This window comes from Indicator indicator, chromosome 2 (assembly GCF_027791375.1).
Source record: "Indicator indicator isolate 239-I01 chromosome 2, UM_Iind_1.1, whole genome shotgun sequence".
NCBI lineage: Eukaryota > Metazoa > Chordata > Aves > Piciformes > Indicatoridae > Indicator > Indicator indicator.
In genome coordinates, this window is record NC_072011.1 from 44,638,696 (window position 1) to 44,657,309 (window position 18,614).

General features: G+C 40.2%; 1 protein-coding gene across 1 annotated transcript; it reads right to left on the reverse strand.

Moving 5' to 3' along the window:
* Positions 1 to 5,327: 5,327 nt before the first annotated feature.
* Positions 5,328 to 18,575, reverse strand: SUPT7L (SPT7 like, STAGA complex subunit gamma). Its single transcript, XM_054398966.1, has 4 exons — positions 18,163 to 18,575; positions 11,161 to 11,485; positions 9,104 to 9,341; positions 5,328 to 5,590 (listed from the first exon to the last, which is right to left on the reverse strand). The coding sequence occupies exons 1-4, from the start codon at positions 18,573 to 18,575 to the stop codon at positions 5,328 to 5,330; spliced, it is 1,239 nt and encodes a 412-aa protein (XP_054254941.1).
* Between the last annotated feature and the right edge of the window lie 39 nt (positions 18,576 to 18,614).

An 18,614-nucleotide genomic window follows, 5' to 3' on the forward strand; every position in this document is an offset into this window, starting at 1 on the left:
CCATACCATATGACATCATGTTCAGCATAAAGAGCTGGAGGAAGAAGAAGGAAGAGGGTAAGAGGTTCAGAGTGATGACCTTTCCCGAGTAACAGTTAGGCATGTTGGAGCCCTGCTTTCCTGGAAGTGGCAAATGAATTCCTTCTCTTGCTTCACTTGTATGTGTGGCTTTTGCTTTACCTATTAAACTGTTTTTATCTCAACCCATGTGTTTTCTCACTTCAACTCTTCCTATTCACTCCCCCATCCCACCCAGGGGAAGTGAGCAAGTGGCTGTGTGGAGCCCAGTTGCCAGCTGGGGTTAAACCACAACAAAGCAGTAGAAGTATATGCAAGTAGTCACTTCAGAAACAGCCTGTGTATGCTAGATGAATACCAATACCAGCATGGTGGTACTAATATTGCTTCTGCAGCTCACTGGCACTGGTCTCCATGAAAGAGAAAACTCCCATTTTCTCTGGCCACATCTCCCTGGTTGTGACATTAACACTGAAACCATATCACCACCTTATTCAGGCCTACAAAGTCCACTCCAGATACCATGTAAGTGTAGACACAATCCCAAAACCAGGCTTGGCTTTCAAAGCACCATTCTTCAAAACAAACAAACAAAAAATCCACACACCACCTTTAAGATTTTTATTTCTTTTTATTATTATTTATTTTATTTTATTAGAAATTACAAAGATGCTCTCTCCCGGAGAGCAAAAGAAAAAAACCCTGAAACAGTTCCAAGCAACTTTGTTCCATATAAACACAAGCAAAGCTGCATATTTCATTCACACACATATACCAAAAACATTTTAAGTAAAACATCCTTCACACAGAACATGTACATTAGTCTGAAAATAGAACACATAATCAGGTTGGCCTCACCTACCCTAATCTTACTTTCCTGTTTTCTTTTTAAATTGTAAATTTCTATGCAGGAAACATCTCTTTTTCTACACAGCATTATGCATATTCAAATTAGTATGATTGGCCTTGTAATTAAATCACTGTGTAGCACACAGCATGACATACAGCTATATACTCAAGTTGTCACACTGCCATTTAGACTGTGAAAGTTCAGTGTTGGACACCAGACAAAACTCTTCAAAAGGAATAAAAAGGTATTGCTGGAGGGAAAAAGGAATAGAGCTCTCTCAACTACAATCATCTATGATTCCCATGCAAAACACTTCAAAAGCCAAGTAATTCGCAGATCTTGCTCTCCAAATTGATATCAAAGTTCCCACCAATTTCAATCATGGCAAAATAAATCAGTAAGACATCAATGCTACTGGATATGGATGTGGTCAATATTCAACATTCCAATTTGCCACCCACCCACCTTTGGAAAGGAAGGGAGAAAGATGAAAAAACTAACAGAACTGCAGTCTACTGAAGCAGGTTGGTCAGCAGAGGACTTTACCCATGACCAGCAAAACAAGACAGCTGGAAGATCTGAACTTCATTCCAATTTGCTGCATAATCTAATGGTGGCTTGAAATTTGGGAATTACACAGTTAATGAACTCCCCAGTAGCTGCTCAAGGCTACATTAACACTTAACAAAATCTTATTTGATTCATCAAAAAAGCATACCGGCTGTATCTGACTTTGTAAGCTAGACTGGAAATTCCACTATTTCATCCACATTGAACACCACTGTAAATCTAAGGACAGGAAATGTTCAGAGGGAAGGGCTCACCCAAAAGGTAAAGCTTCCACCTGCATAAAAGGAAATGTTGAGTACACAAATGTCAGAAGGAACACTTACTATAACGTGGGGAACGGGAGGTATAGATTTCACTCTGCTGTCTTTAAATGCAGCAATGCTGATGCACTTCTTATCTCTGCATAAACATGCACCCTAAGGAAAATCAGTAACACCTCTCTCTTACACTGCAATGACACCGCTGAATCAATGGAGGGTGAATTTCCACTGTATTTAAATATACTCCAAGCAGTCAGGCTTGGTTTGTTGCAGTGTGTGTGCTATATGGTGAAATGGGTGTAGAAAAGTGATGTCAAATACAAAAACACAATTAAAAGTAAGTGAACATCTGTACAGGAGAGCGTCAGACTGACACTGGGGAGGCTTTAACCAAAGCCCTGGAGAAGAGCAGATTTTCATTTTTAACACACTTGAAATCTTGCAAAAGAGCAAGCAATGCTGGCAGCAGCCACTCTGTCCTCTAGCTCCTGAAAATAGTGCAAGGGACTTTACTTAGGTGCCCTGGCCTCAAGAATACTTTACTACAACAGTTTGGCAAAGCATCTACAGCAAAAGGCCCAAGGACAGGTATTCTCACACAGTTCAAAAGACACAAGGGCCAAATCAAGCTAAGTCTTGAAACCTCAGTCAAGAACATTCTGTGGGTTGTGGACAATGCTGGATCTGCTGGTCTATGTAAGATACGCAGCCTGGTTTTGGCCCAGTACTACCACTTCAACTGTAAGCTTTACAAAATGTGAAGAAGAGAAAAAGCACCTGCTGAGCAGAAGCAATCTCCGACTTCCAAATAGGAAGGGCTAAAGTCAGGTCACTTAACTCAGACATTGACAGTGTGGATGTCTTCAGCTGAGGTACTTAAGTTGAACTCACCTTTTTGGCATGCAAAGTAAAAATAGACGTTTCTAAAACTGCCATTCATCTGCCCTGCTTTATCCTTTTACTTCAAAGCCAGATGAATGGTACCTAAGAACAACTGTTCCTCTTCAGCTACAAGTGTGGCCCAGAGGAACAAATTTAGCTGTAGACATGTAAAGCTGAGTGACAAGATACCACTCCAAATGCCTTCCTTGTACTTGGGCACTTGAACAGCTCAACTATGTTGTGTGTCTTCAGGATAAGCAGCTTTACTTAAAACCAATGTCATAAAGGTACTCCAGACAGAAATAGTCCTATCCAAATAAAAGGAAAGCTCACAGCTCCCCAAAACTCTGAAGGACCACAATGCCTTTTCTGAATAGTACCTGAATCTCAAACACACTTCTAAGAGGCAAATACAAATACTACTACCCTCTTTCTTACAGATGGGAAAACAGGGACATTGCAGTATGCATAATGGTAACTAAAAGAGAATCAAAATAAAGAGTTCCTAATAAACTGACTGGTTTGCTGTGCTACTACTGACTAGGTTCCAAATTTACCCTCTAGATGAAACCTTTAAAACTGTTATGGACAATTTTATCTCCAATATCCACAAAAGCCTGTGGCCAAACATTTTTAGTAAACATTGAGGAATTTTATGTTTGCCTTCCACTTTCATAAAGTAGAAGAGAAATACAGTTAAGAAAAAATAATTAAGACTAGACATGCTATACAGAAACAAAAATACTATGCCTGGAGCTCATTCTTTCAAAAGATAAGCCTGCAATTTTAAGGACAAATGGGAGGTTTGGTAAATCTCCCTCAAACATCCCAATGGGTTACAGGTAGAAAGCCAGTTTAAGTGGCTGTTCATGTCCATTCTAGCTTTTTTGAGAGACACTCACTGAATCAAGTTAAGGACTGAGTTGATCAGCTGAAGATTGTGCAGAACAAAAAAAAATGCCATCAGTCAGCTGAGCCATAAAAGCAAGCAGCAAAATAGATTTTATTTCAGACTAAGTCATCAAGATAACAACATCCTCAGCCAGTCTGAAGCTGGTGAACTTAATCCAATGAGAGCAATGGAAAAATTTGCATTGCCAGTACCAGTTCACACCAATAGCAAAAGCTGTTTCATTCTCTCCAGAAAACCACATCAACTTCCCTGACCAGATGATCAAAAAATCAACTAGAGAAGAAGCTCTGCTGGACTTGTTACTAACAAGGAATCAGTGGACAGCATGAAGGTGTTGGCTGCAGCAGACATGGAATTGTGGCATTTAAAATTCTGAGAAACACGTACAAGACAAAGAGAGTTCTGGACCTTTAGCACAACACAGTTTCGTTTATTTAAGAAATGCCTTGCCAGGATCCCAGGAGGGACTGCCTTGGCCTCCTAAAGGGAGGGTTTTCCTCAAAGGCAGCCTGCTCAAAGTAGAACAGCCCTTTCTGATGAGCAAAAAGTAAAGGAGACATGACAGCAGACCAGCACAGATGATCAAGGAACTTCCAACTGAGCTCAAACACACAGATAAAAGTACAGAGATGTTGGAGTGAGAATGGCTTGGCCAGCAAGGATATAGGGACACGGACCAAGTGTCCAGAGACAGCTAGGAAGTCAAACCTCAGCTGGAGTTGAAACTGGTAAGAAATGTGAAGGGCTTTTTTAAGAAAGGTTAAGAAAACACAGGTTTACTGTTGAATGATGAAGGCAATCTGGTGACAAATCATGCATTTTGAAGCGAGTATATTTAACACCTTTATTGCCTGTTTTCACTGGTAAGGTCTGCCTTCAGGCCTGCCAGATCCATGGGTCTATTAGCAGAGTGTCACCCACACCAGAGGAAGATTACTTGATCAAAAACCTAAGGCAATCAGCCATGCGGATCAGCCATGGAACGAGACAGGATGCACGTGAAGGAACTGGCTGATGGCTCTTTGAGGCCGCTGTACAGCATCTTTGTGAGGCCAACAGCAACGCTTCCCAAACCAGTGAAATATCCTGTCTTGTTAGCAACAGTTAGCACTTGTGAAACCATATCTGGAGGACTTTACCCACTTCTGTGCTCACCCTTACAGGAAGGGCACTGCAGCAATTTTAATGAAAGGCCACAAAGCTGGTTAGGGGGCTGAAGCACAGGGTGTTCAAGGAGAGGATGAGACAGCTTGGTTTCATCAGATTTAGGAAAAGTAAAGGCTCTCATTGTATACAACCACTTAATGGGCATGCATCTCTTCTCAGAGATGTACAATAATAAAAGAGAGGCAATGACCACAAGCTGGAACATGGGAAATTCCAACTGGTACTTAAATATGGAAAAACATCCAAAGAGGTTTGGCATCACCATCCTTGGAGACATTCAAAACTCAACCTGACAAGGCCCTGAGCAATCTGATCTAATAGGCTGTGCTTGAAGCAGGAGGCTGCACTAGACTAGAAACTTCAGGATGTCCATTCAACCCAAAGTATTCAATGATTCTGTAATTCAGCAAATTTCCTCACAACTACTTTCCACTACTAACTTCCTTGTTACCTGTCAAAGCAAGGCATGACACCATGAATCAGGATGGTGTTACAGAAGCCAGAAAAGAGGGAAGCTGAAGTGCACTACACATCATATCTCACAAGAATTTTATGCAAGGTCCCTCATACCAGGGCCAGCCCTGTTAATCAATTATAGCCATCACAGTGTTCTCTTAGTTCAAGTCTATTACATACCATCAGGATTAAATAAAAAGACCATCTCTTTTCACATCTTCTTCATCTTTTTCTTGCAGCGCTGGTTGAAGACGGGTGAGGATCCCATCAGACTGTCAGCAGAATGAGAACCATAGCTGCTCTCAGAGCCATTGGGGCTCTGTGGCATCCCTGCTTCACTCATGCCTGACATTGGTTCCTCAAAGACATCACTGCCTAGGACTCCATGGCCATGTACATTGGCCTCCTCATTTTCCTGTGGCTCCATTTTCACCTGTGCCAAATTCCAGAGAGGGGAAGCATTCACCTCAGCCCCTAGAGAAAGAACAAGCACACAGTAGTAACTGAGCAAAACCACAAATTTTAAACAACATGCAAGGGACAGCAGCGCTGGTAAAGAATGAGAAAAAGCAAAGCTGCAGATGAACTAGACCGGGTGGGGAAAAAGCCTAAAACACAGCAACCAGCATGAAACAATAAATAAATAAATAGATAGATATAGATAGATAGATAGATAGATAGATAGATAGATAGATAGATAGATAGATATCTGTTGGCTTTAATAGCCCAGTAATTGCAGCTTTAAAACTATATTATCCTTTCACAGAAATCACCCAAAAGAAACAAAGAACCCACATCACTCTACAAAAGCACCATGTCAGCAGCAATGAATACACAAACAGCACATGGACTAGATGCTGCATAAGGACTTAGAGGCAATCCAGAAGTCAATCATGATGATGAGGTCCTCACAACATCAGCAACCTCCTTTAAGCTGTGAGACATACTAGACTTCTGGTACTTCTGCAAGGGAAGTGAAGTGAGAGGGCAGGGGAGTAGGCAGATCAACAGTCTCAAATGCCACTTTCAGCACTGAAAAGTAGGGACATTAGAGCTGCAGTCAGCCAACAGCTTGCCTCCTTGTACTCAACGATCACAAGTCTCATCTCATCCTTCAGCAGAATGGCAAGAAACACTCTTACCTCAACCTTACAGACACTCTTCTGGGAAATAACTCCCTCTCTCTACTTTTTTAATTTTTTTTTTTAACTTCTGGACTAGTGTACAATCTGAGAAGACTGAAGATTTTCTGTACAAGATTATGAAACTGTATTTCTTGAACACCAGATGTTTGCATTTTTTTCCCCAAGAGCAGTAATTATAGATTGCACTATTTCTGCTTATTTAAAGTTTTAAGAGAGAAAAATCCTATTAAGAAGACATTAATTGGGCCCCTTGCTGAGATGGGCATAAGCAGATCAGAACTTAACACTCAAATCTTCTCACTTTTAAATCTGGTGTGGGCTTAAATTCACGTGGAAAAAAAAATTTAAAAAAAACTTGATAGCTTTTCCAAATCTTGTGTCTCGAGAAGCTTGGCTAGTTTGAAAGCACAACCAATCCTCTTGCACTGAGCCAAACCTACTACTATTCTCTATACTACTGACAATATTCCCTTACTACTAGCAATTGCACAGAGAACAAATCTTCCACCATGTTTGCACTGTGACTTCTCCCTTACAGAGTCAGGAATCTTTGCCAAAGCAGCTTAATCCAAACAAAGGTTTTGGAGACCTTTGCGGTAACAAAACCTACACTAGCTCAATAGTCAAACCACAAGCCAGAACAGAAGGGCTTGCTGGTGTCCAGATGCCTTACTGCATAGTCCTTTTTATGTTAATTGTAAGTACACCTCTCAAAAACAATGCACACATCATTAAAACACTACAGAGCACCACAGAGCTGCAGCTTCAGTCTACACAATAATCAAAGGTACTCATTGAGCTTACTGTGTCTGTCTTTCATCAACAGCTCTTCACTGCTCAGCCTTACTCTTTTTAGCTCTATCACCTGTCAGTGTGAGTGTCACTAATGACTAACAGTACTTAAGCATCGACACAGGACCACAGGATGTTTCATCTTCAAAGCACTTTAACTTCAAAGTACTTTACAAATGAGCTAATCCTCATGTTATCCTACTGGGTGGAGGCACATGGTCCCCCGTTTGCCCAGGTTTCCCCAACTGCAATGAAACTGAGTACCTAGCCCACACCCACGTCAGGCATAACCAGAAACACAAGCAGAACACTGGAAACTATAACAAGAGTTTTGCCCTCAGACCTCAAAGCCATGCTGCTGCCTTCTCTAAGGGCCTCACATGTATTTTTGAGATGGTGGTGTCCTAATTGCAGCAGCTTTTTCTCACTTCTTACAGTATTATGCTCTTTAGCCTGCCCACCTCTAGACTGGGACTCCTCACAGTGATGAGATTTCCACAGGCCCTTGTGAAGTGAAGAGGGATTTTCAAGGAGGAACAGAGCACTTGTATACTTAATTAGAAAACATCAATTCAGTATCAGAGAGGCAAGAGGCATTTAATATACAGCTAGCAGGCTAACCTCTGGGTCTCAAGCGGTAGATGCTAATACAAGGCTTTCCAGATGAATCACTCACAACCCCAGATGGGCCAGAGGAGTCTGCTGTTCCCTCTCCCACAAAAATGCAAGCACTTCACATTTCAAAGGTACTATGGAAAACAGTATGAGCTTTCAGAAAAAGCATCACATGGATTTGTGCTTTTTTAAACTTACCAGAATGTGTTATTTAAAAAATCCAAACTAATGGACTCAGAGGTATACTCTAACCTCACTATATATGCTACTTAGCCTAGGGTTAATAGGAGGACAGATTTCATTGGTTTTAACCAGATTTTTAACTGAAATAAGTATTACTGCAGGGACTTCCAGAGTTCAGAAGGTTCTATAAAAACAAAATAAATGAAACAACAATCAAAACTGGCTTTCTTTGTGAAAAGAATGTCTTCTTCATTTTCCAGAAAAATTAGTGCTACTGATCAGTGCACGTAATAAAACTTTTATAGAGATATAAAAGTGGCACAACAGTAGCAGATTGTCCCATGCTGGCCACCAGTGTGCTCCAATGCCAACATCAAGGGATGACACTTTGAGGAAAATACTGCAGTCTCCATACCCCATTACTTTACTTACCATTTTCCACAGACTCAGCTAACTACAGCAGGCTTTGGGGTTGAAATGCTAGAATAGAAGAGACTCCAACAAGCCCACTTCACTAACTCAAAGATAGCTTTCACAAAACAATTACGGTTACTATCAGGGTAATTTTGGAATATATAGAGGACTTTACCAAGTATCATTAGTATCTCCAAAAATTATTAAGTGCCCTACCTATACAAGGTCTTGAATTTACTCCAGCCACAACATTGCCTTAAACTTATGTGTAACATGAATTTCTGGACAAGAATCCAAAACCAACCAGAAAATAACCCCAAAAGATTAAAAAAAAAAAATCAGTACTCTGCTTTCTAGAAATAAGGATAAAACTCTAATCTCTTTTAAACTAAAATATATACATAAAAAAAAACAATTTTGGGGGGTTCGTTTTCACATCAGACTGGAAAAAATAAACCAACCCAACACTCGTATCTGCATCAAATACTCTAGTTCACAAATCAGTGATGGGGGGCCCAAGGGGCCCAAAACCAACCTACCTCACATAAATAAAGCCAAGAACTTTAACAATCCTGTAAAAATAAACACCATGTCAAGCACTTTGTGTTCTACAGGGTCCACGAATGGAGTAAATATTTAACAAAACTTCATAATTGATACCTTCAATTCTTTGGGTTTGAATTTAGAAAGGAAGGAATGGTTTCTCTACCATCCAAATGTTTTTATTAAAACCTGATTTTTTTTTCCTTCTTCACACTGGGATCTGCTATTAAAAATGGAAACATGATCAGATGGAACAGCTAACAGACTGTTTCCAGCAGTAGCAAGAAACCGCTACCTGAAGTCTGTGGGGAAGCTTCTACTTCCAGGTTGGCTGAGAAGCGCTCACTTTGAGCTCCAAGGACTCCAACAGGCAAAGACTGATCGCCAGAAGCCAAATCTCCCTCCAGTTCCTCACTTATGGGGAAGGTAATATCACTAACAGGTTCCTCCTTAATCTTCACAGGCTTTGTGTCTTCTGTTGCCTTTTCAGGGTTGACAATCTTCTCATACTCTTCAGAGAGCTGCTTGCTAACCTATTAAAGATCAGCAGGGGTGAAAAAGAGGCCAAAAAGGTCAGAGTGACTTCAGAGACTCTGATGGCAATTACATTGCAGTGCACTCTGTTTCCAGAGTATTATTAACATCTGACCTGAACGAACAAGTAAACAGGTTATCAGCTACACAGAAAAGACTTTTTTCCTCTTTAAGAACACCTTCTGTCCTGTAACAAGGGATTTTAATAAGAGGTTCAACACTTTAACATGTCTGCTTGATAAATATGAGCACATTTATTTCACAGGCAGTGAGGAAGGAAGAGGCCCAGGAATTTAAACAGAGCACAAAAGAAAAGGAAAGTTTCTCTGTCTTGCCTTTGATTTTACATACAAGACTACCCCTCATCCACCAGTAACAAATTTACCCCAGCAGTAAAAAAAATAATAATCAAGCATCTCAAGATGTTTATCAGCACTGTAGTCACCACTGGGCAAAGCCTGGGTACCTTCTGCCAGATTCACAGCAAAAAACATAGTTTTCTTCAGCCAGAGAAGTGAAACAAACACAAGAATGAGATTTAGAACTACCCTGTACTTCCAGAAACATAACAAATAAGAGCAATTAAATAAAAATTTCAGGTTTCATCTGCGTCTAAATGTTTGTTTACACCACTGAGCTTTTTAACAGCAGGAGCAAGAAGGAACAAGAATAGCAAAGCCCCTTATAGATATACTTCCAAATACAGAGGCAACTGTGGACCTCAGTCTTGCATGAAGAACAGAACGAATAAGACAGCAACCAGCTGCAGGCTGAGAGTGAACTGCATCAGTAGAATGACACACGAAAACCAAATTCTGAAAGGAGACATTTCAACAAAAATGAACTGTTTTTTTTCAACAAAAATCTTAATGAAGACAAATTTTGATGGTGTTGGTTTTATGCAGAAACCTCAGAGTCCATCACAATTACACACCACAGGCACTTACAGGTGTGTCTGATTTATATCACTTCTGTAAGCCACAAGGTGTAAAGCCTGGGAAAAGGAGGAGCACAAGGTAGCTTCTTCACTGGCACTGAGATCATGTGACAAGGAGGAAGGGATGGCAGGTTTTGCTTCAGTCATGGGCTACCTAGTTGATTCAAGTCTTGTTTTTTTACGAACAGAATTTCCACTTCAAATCCTTGGAGTTTTTTGTAAGTCCACAACAGGCAGAAAATTTTCTATCATTCAAATAAAATGTGTATGTTTAATTTCAAAGAATAACTGGAGAAATCATACTCTTATTCTTACAACCTATGTTGATACACCTCTTATTGCAAGGAATTCTTCTATCTCCACAGAAGCACAGTTCTCTCTAGAGTGGAAAGTAGCGCTATCATGACAACTCAGATCAGCACAATACTACCCTATACTTTTAAAGCTTAAGTAAGCCACCCATTGCTCAAGCAAACACAAGCCATGTACAACCAAGTAATTTTTGTTCATCTACTTACTTGTTTTCTGAAATTGTAAGTAGCCAAATATCCCACTAGAGCAAAAAATTCAGTTAATCCATCAGTACTGATTTTATATCTACTTGGTATTTTTGCCTGGGCTATTCAAGGCACGAGGCCTCCTCTTAAACCCAGATAAACCATCATCAAAACATTATTAGCCTCTGTATTGAAACAAATAGAGAGCTCTATCTTCTAGTCAAAAAAAATAATTTTTCTCTTTGCCTTGATGACTCACCTTCACACCCAAAAGGTTTTGTAATTGGATTTTACTTCAGTAAGACCCAGGGCTTGCTGCAGGAAAAAAACAACTGTACTGGAGGTACATTTATTGGTGCTGTGAGTCCCTACTGCTCTTCTCACCTGAAGCATGTAGCTGTGATAATCTTTAATGCGGTGTTGCCAGAATTTCTGCAGCGAGAGCACACTGCCAATGCCCACTTCATGGAAGACCTGCTCCATGACATCAGGGAAAGGGGTGTGCCCAAGTCGAGCTTCTCGATCCACAGCAAAGCGCAGCAGTTTGGTGAACTTCAGGCAGTACTCGTGGGCAATGTCCGTCAGAGTCTCCAAGACGCTCTCGTTGGCACACTCAAAGCCTGTGTGAGCCAGGATGGTCGCCATTGACTGGTAGAGAAGCTGCCGGCAGGAGGACCAACTCAGCTCAGTCACTGGCTCCCCTTTTCCTCTACAAACCAGAAAAGACAAAAATAGCACACCTCCAAAAACTCAAAGGAATGTATTGGTTGGAGATATTGTCAATAATAAGGTGATGTACAAAGGAAAAGCAGATTGTTTGAGATTCTCCACATCTTAGGAACACTACCTAGTAAGAGTTTGATTTTCCTGTCTTCCTGTATCTCCATATCAGCACTGTCAACTCTTATTTTCCCTTCTAATGCTGGAAGATTCCTTGTGTGATGCATGAATATGGAATGCAAATCTTCTGAACCCTTAAGCAATTCCCTTCCCACCCAAGAGCTTTTCTCCTGGAGAAGTGAATTAAATAGGTCCTTGACATAAACAAAAAAAGACATTTTAAATAACATGAATACAAATCATTTCATCTCTCAGTTAATTACATTTTTCTTCCTTATTATCTCTGATGTCATAGGCCTAATAGATACAAAAGCTTCTGGGATAGACAAGATATGAATATATAATGCAAAAGACACACATAAAAAAAAAAGGGATACACATACATTTCATATAAGTACACTACAGCCAGAACAACCATCTGCCTGCCCTCATTTCCAGTAGTCATGAAGCACAATACTGAAAGAAATATCCCTACATTCAATCTAAGAAGTCAACACTAGGCCTGGAGAGGTTCTACCATAGACCAGGATTCCTCAGCCTTGGGTTTGAGACCTCTTTTGAGAAGTGTTGCTAAGAAGGAAAGAGTTATCACACAGCCTGGAGGAGATGGAGAGCAACAGTCATGATCACTTCAAACATCATTAATTTATTAATGATGAATTAACAAACTGAAATTCCACACAGGAAAAAAGAGAAGACGAGGTAAGACCAGGCCTCTGAAAGATAAACATATTTCTGCCAGATTTCTCAACTCACAATTAAATATATGTGATGTATGTGCCCAGATCAGTAGTACAGTCTTCAAATGCTGATGTCAAAAAAATCAAATTTCCTTTTAGCTAAGTATGGTATTTATGTACTTTCACACTTCATTCAGCACCAATGGCAGAATTAAGATAACAATTTCACCCTTCATTTGTTTCTGATCAATTTCTCTCAACATCTTCCGCAGCCCACCCTGAGATTCGCCTCACTCTCACCCTACATTACTTGCCTATCACCACACTATCACACACTCCTTCCATTAACAAAACCCGATTAAACACTACACAGACAGCATTCATGCCTTCATAAAATTCTTGCTAGTCTTGTTTTTCCAACAAGTGCATTAAGTACGCTTCAGTCCCACAGACACTGGGTCACAGAGCCTCATCTCCTTCTGATCCTTAGGATTGACCCACAGAAAACCACTGAAATGCAGCAGTAAAAAAGGTAATATTTCAGGGGAGAGAAAATGGAAGGTTAAACTTAGAGCTATCAGGATGAAAATAATTCATTTTAAAAATCATCAACTCAGCACTTTCTGATAATTCAAAGAAAGGGGGGGGGGGGAAAAATCACACTATATTAGAAGCTGCAGATGATGATATTTCTAAGTGGATATTAAGAGCAGCATGTAGATCTCAGGTCATGGAATCATCCCAGTTATTAAATGCTGGGAAATGATTCACATTCCAATTCTTACTCAATTATGTAACTACTTTATAAAGAAGACAGCAGGTGCTGTGACAAAATTAATTAAAAGATCATCAGTTCCTTTATAAACCAAGTGTCACCCATACTGGTTTTACATCTCCTTCACCTTCCCCTCCATGTGTTTGTGACACTTCTAACACAGCCACATGTCTTCTACAACACTGGGACCAGGAGGTTACAACAGAAAAAAAGAAAAAAAAAAACAACAAACAAACATCAAACAAAACCAACTGGAAAACAATAATCACCTTTTATGCCAATAAAAACCAACCCCTTCATTTTTTAACACAGATAAAGGACATGTCAAACTGTCAGGCAGCCATCAGTTAAGAGCATTTTATGCTACCAAAACCACCAAACATCAGACTACTATTAATACAAAGACAAATAGAGAGCCATTGAATCAAATCTGCCATTCAATCAAAACACTGTGAACAAACTTAAAGTGACACAGAATTTGGCAAGCCCAAGCAGGATACTCAGCCACTTGTAAAGTAGAGCAGAGCAACCACTTAGCAATGCATATCACTGCTCAGAAGCAGCAGAGACTGTCACATCTCTCAAACTCCCAGAGGAAAAGAATTAATTGCCAACACTAATATGCAGCTAGGTCACTAATACTTAAAGGGATATAATCAACTTGAAATCTAATAAATTACAGTCAGACAGAAAAGACATTTCAGGTACTGTACTCAAATCCAGATTCCCACTTCCTGTTCTTGGTAAGGTCAATTACATTTTATTCTTCTTGTGTTTTCTTCTCTTGTTTTCCTGTTTCCCACAATAAACAATAAAGACAGCAAGAACTGAAATGTTGTACATGTTAATGGAAAACAACAAATGAAAAAATATCTTTTTTTCTTCATCTCCTTTAACCTTCAGTTTCTGTTTGATAAGAATGCACATAAACAACAAAACAGTCTTATAGACACATTTAAGTTGAAAGCAAATACCTAATGTCAAGCCTTCCCAAAAAGGCACTGCAAATTTCTTTTCCCTGATGACCACAGGCAAAGAGCTTAGTCATCCAGATACCTAGCAAAGCACCCTTCCAGATGTTATCATTGCACAGATTGCCACCCTCTGCAGCACTTAACTGTGCTCCTGAAAGCCTCTCCATCCACCTACCATCAAAAGCCAAGCTTATTTAACATATTACTAGGGTCATACAGCTCCAAGTAAACAAGAACTCTTTGATATCTCAAATCTCTCACCAGAGTTTAACAAAACTGGCAATTAGGCCTGAGATTTGGATCAATCTTATAAATATCAAAAGGGCAGGTGTCAAGAGGATGGGGCCAGTCTCTTTCCAGTGGTGCCCTGTGACAGTACAGGGGGAAATGGGCACAAACTAAAACACAGGAATTTCCACCTAAAATTCAGTAAAAAACTCTTTATTTTGAGGGTGACTGAGCACTGGAACAAGCTGCCCAGAAAGGTTGTGGAGTCTCCTTCTCTGGAGACTTTGAAAACCCACACGGACACATTTCTGTGCAACCTGATCTAGGTGAACCTGCTTCAGAGGTCCCTTCCAGCCCCTTCCATTCTGTTATTCTGTGAATACATAGTAGGAGATTTATTGCAAATACTGGCGCACTTAATACTCCTCAATTTTATATTTCTAATAGTACCTACGCTTTTATGTAAGGGTTGTCAACACTACATAATGTTCCAGACAAAAATCTACCTGCCAAGCTACAAGTTCATCAGACCCAAAGCCCAGCATCTCTCACTGCTGCCACCAAACCTACAACATGCAGAACTTTAAAACAGAAAAAAGTGTCCTTTTATACCAATCAGGCTTATTTTCAGGATTAATAAGGTTTCAGAATTTACAGAATGTCTACCTTCTGTCAATAAGTCATTCTCCAAAGGTACCACAATCCATTCACCCAAGCTCCCCTCTTGTAGGTCTTTCTTAGAGGAATCTCAGGGTTCATGCAACTATATTCAGGGCAAAGTGTTTGGGCTAAGTCAGAACAAGGATCAACAATGTTCACTCAACTGCAGCAATGAATTCAACTGCTCTGCTCCTTCTTAGGTAAGCATAAGCTAGCAGCAGATGGAGGGAAGGATTGTTTTTTCCTGTAACACATCAATTTTATGAAACATTACATTGTGGAGCTGAATTTCTACTAAATTAGGTGCAACAAGGTTGCTTCACAGCCATTTCCCCCAAAACAGTAAAATAAAGTAGAGCATTAAAAAACAAGATTATACTTGTCCATGCTTCAAAGAACACAGCACAGTAACTCAAACCAAGAAGTTATTTCCTTTTGAGAAAGGACCGCTTTCTACCTCACCCTTTTTAAATACCCCTACAGAAGGCTGCACAGGTATAAAGGAGATGTCAAATAGTAGTAGATAACATTTGGAAAATCACTTGGATGCCAGTGGCCCAGTCCAGAAGACCAGACAGTTTAGGGGCTAAGCCAAATGCTTAGTCCAGCAGCAGAAGCACATTCTGCCTGCTCTAGCTGCCAATGCTCCAAATCCTTCCCAGCATTAAACCTGCTATCCCACCAACATGTGCTTCCCTACTTCTGTATAAACATTTCTTAACTACAAGCCCTTCTCCCACAAGCTGTCTTCCCATTGCAAGCTCCCCATTTCATTCACAAATTATCTTTCAATGCAAAAACCTGTCTGATGTGGTCAGGGACACAAATGAGAGAATGGCAGATAAATCTGTTTAGGAAATCAACCATGCACATGCAGGAAAAAGCCTCTGAAAAGACACATAAGGAGTAGGTTTGGTTTCTTTTGAAGATGGATCCATGCTAATCAGAATAAGCTGAACAACGAAGGAAAAGCTAGCAGCCATGTCGTGGCAAGGGCCTCATTCAAATGGTAGTTTCAAGTCTCCCGTTCATTCTTCAATGATTATGCTTTAATTTTACTTTCTGATTCTCTACCAACCAAAACTAAACGTTATCCCTTATTGTGTATTCCAAGAATTGTAACATCAACAGTCACAAATCACGAGGACCAGATGGTAATTCATCCAGGGATACTAAAGGAATTCAAGGATGAAATAGCTGAATAGCTTTGGCAAGTCACCTCTTGCTTTAAACTGCCTTGGTCCCTGAGGACCAGAAAACAGAAAATGTGAAAAAATTTTCTTCTACTAGCTTCAGAAGAGATACATAGAACTGCATCTGGGAAGCTTCATGTATTCTGGTGCATCGGGGAAATGCAAAGAAACTATAAGAACAGAATTAGAGGACAAACGGATAAATACGTTAAACTCAGAGAGAGTCCAGACAGCTGTTGTAAAAGGAAAACCTTCTTCACAAACCTACTAGAGTCCTCCAAATCCATCAACAAGCAAGCATGTAAGAGATTTCTTCTGTGGTGCCCAGGTATTCCCTTGGGAATCCATGACAGAATTAAGGTTTGTTTCAACATATTTATAAACAGTCTGGAGAAATGGAGGAGAAGAATAGCATTGTGATTTAAAGTGCTCATGGTACAGACTTTAAGGGTCTGAAAAGTCTGAACCAACTGAAAAATAGCAGTAAATTAGGCTTTCCCTTTTACTCATCTCAAAAGGGACAAGGAGGTAGGGGTTATGGGTATAGGGGGGAGGTCAAAGAGAGGAAAACCAAAATTAATCCAGTGGATAACAAAATAAAAGACAAGAATGTGGGGTCTAAGGATTAAGATAAATAACAAGGAAACATAAGAAGACATATTAAAGAATTCAGACTGGCCACTCTTATCTTCCTTTCTTCCTCTATCTAAATATACTTATATACTGCTTCTTAGACCCAGGTTAACTGCCAAAGAAAACAGAACCAAAATAAACATTTAGCTGAATATAGTAACTGACAGTGACACTTCAGAAGGCAGCATAAAACTAAGCACTATCATGTTTTCTCAAGGGAAAGAACAGTCTTCAATTGTTTTCACATACTAACAACAAATGCCGGTAAACAGTCTAACCAGTTTTACTACTGTAACAGCAGCTGCTATTCTTAATTCACGTAAGTGTCTTAAAACAGTTAAGAACAAACATGCAACAACAAACTCAAAGCATAAATGTGTTTGGTTTAGCAAGCACACAATTAAATTCTAGGCTACCCTGCAGCTCATTATAAATCCGCTCTCTGCCAGCCGCAGAACATCCAAGTACAAAATATTCTATTCGGTTTCTACAACCTGGTCCTTAAACTCCCCCATGTGGTTGATGACTGCTAAGTAACATTGCTTTACTCGGACCCCTGAAAACTCGCAAGGGACAACAAAAAGACAACGCTGCCCACCAAAACATGGACATGGCCACACAAAAAATGAAGTGAAAGCTGAAGCCACCAGGGAGAAGGCAGAGCAGAACACTGCAAAGAGGACATGACTGCTCCATTCTACAAGTCACAGCACCAGAAAGAGATGGAGTTACAGACTTTATCATCACAGAACTGGATTTCCCTTCACCCCTCTTGACTAATTACTTTACTTCTTTTGAGAAGGATGATGGTCCTTCTCCACAAATAGCACTAAAGAATCACTCTACTGTTCACAGACACCATGTTACCAAAAGCAGTGTCTTTCAATAACATGCATTTTCTATGACCTTGCATGAGACAAGTTCTCAGTGGCATTTCATTGATGAACATTGTTCCCATTTTAAACAGTAAAATGTATTACCCTCTCCAACATCAGGTTCATCAGTGCACAGACTTTGATCTAAGAACAGAAAATTTTAGTAGTAAGAAATGATCCCTGAATTTAAATGCATGCAACTTACAAATTATCATGAGATTCTGCAAGAACTGCAATACCTCCTTGTGAATCTAGTGCTTGTCAGAGGGGCAGACAGGGAGGTGGTGGCAATACTATTTAATCAATCATATAGCTGCAGAGGCCAACAGACAGGAAACAAATGCACATCTATTTTAAACAATGTGCGTGTTATCCACACAGGAGAAATCTAAATCTTCCCTTTTCAAAGCTTGTTTTATTCTTTATATACAACTGCTTGATCCTTCAGCCTATGGGAATTCACATATACATTTAAAAACACTCAGCTTTCCTGCAGCCAAGAACTAGCCCAAAGAAATACCAACTTACCTGTAGAAATCACTTTCTGGGTCACTATGCCTTAGCTGAAATGGCATTTTGGGAGTCTTGCTATCCAGAGGAAGCAGGTCATCAGGGAGAGGTGGAGAGGCTGGACAAGGTGGCAGGGGTTCATTATCTTCAGTTTTTATGCCTTCTGCTTGCTGCTGGTTTTGGGCCTGAGCCATGGCAATCAGGCTGCGTAGACGCCTGTTGTGCTGGATGAGCTGAATGGTGTGAATTGTGAGGCTACATGGCTCTGAGGGAATGTCCAACATGGTGGTTGGCCGTGGCTTGTTTGCAGATGGCTGATGCAGCGGAGGATCTTGGACTTCAACAGTACGAAACTCACGCTGAAGCAGGTCAAAGGAGCTGCGGTTGGCCTGGTTAGATGAAACTGGAATCTCACCCCAATACCGCAGCATTTTCACACAAGTCATGTATTGTCCTAAGAGTCCAGAAGA

Coding starts and splice junctions, on each gene's coding strand:
- SUPT7L (XM_054398966.1), bottom strand. CDS start 18,575: ATGCTGCGGTATTGGGGTGAGATTCCAGTTTCATCTAACCAGGCCAAC. Junction 11,486..18,162: donor CCAGAAAGTGATTTCTACAG/GTAAGTTGGTAT, acceptor TCTGGTTTGTAG/AGGAAAAGGGGAGCCAGTGA. Junction 9,342..11,160: donor ATCACAGCTACATGCTTCAG/GTGAGAAGAGCA, acceptor GATCTTTAATAG/GTTAGCAAGCAGCTCTCTGA.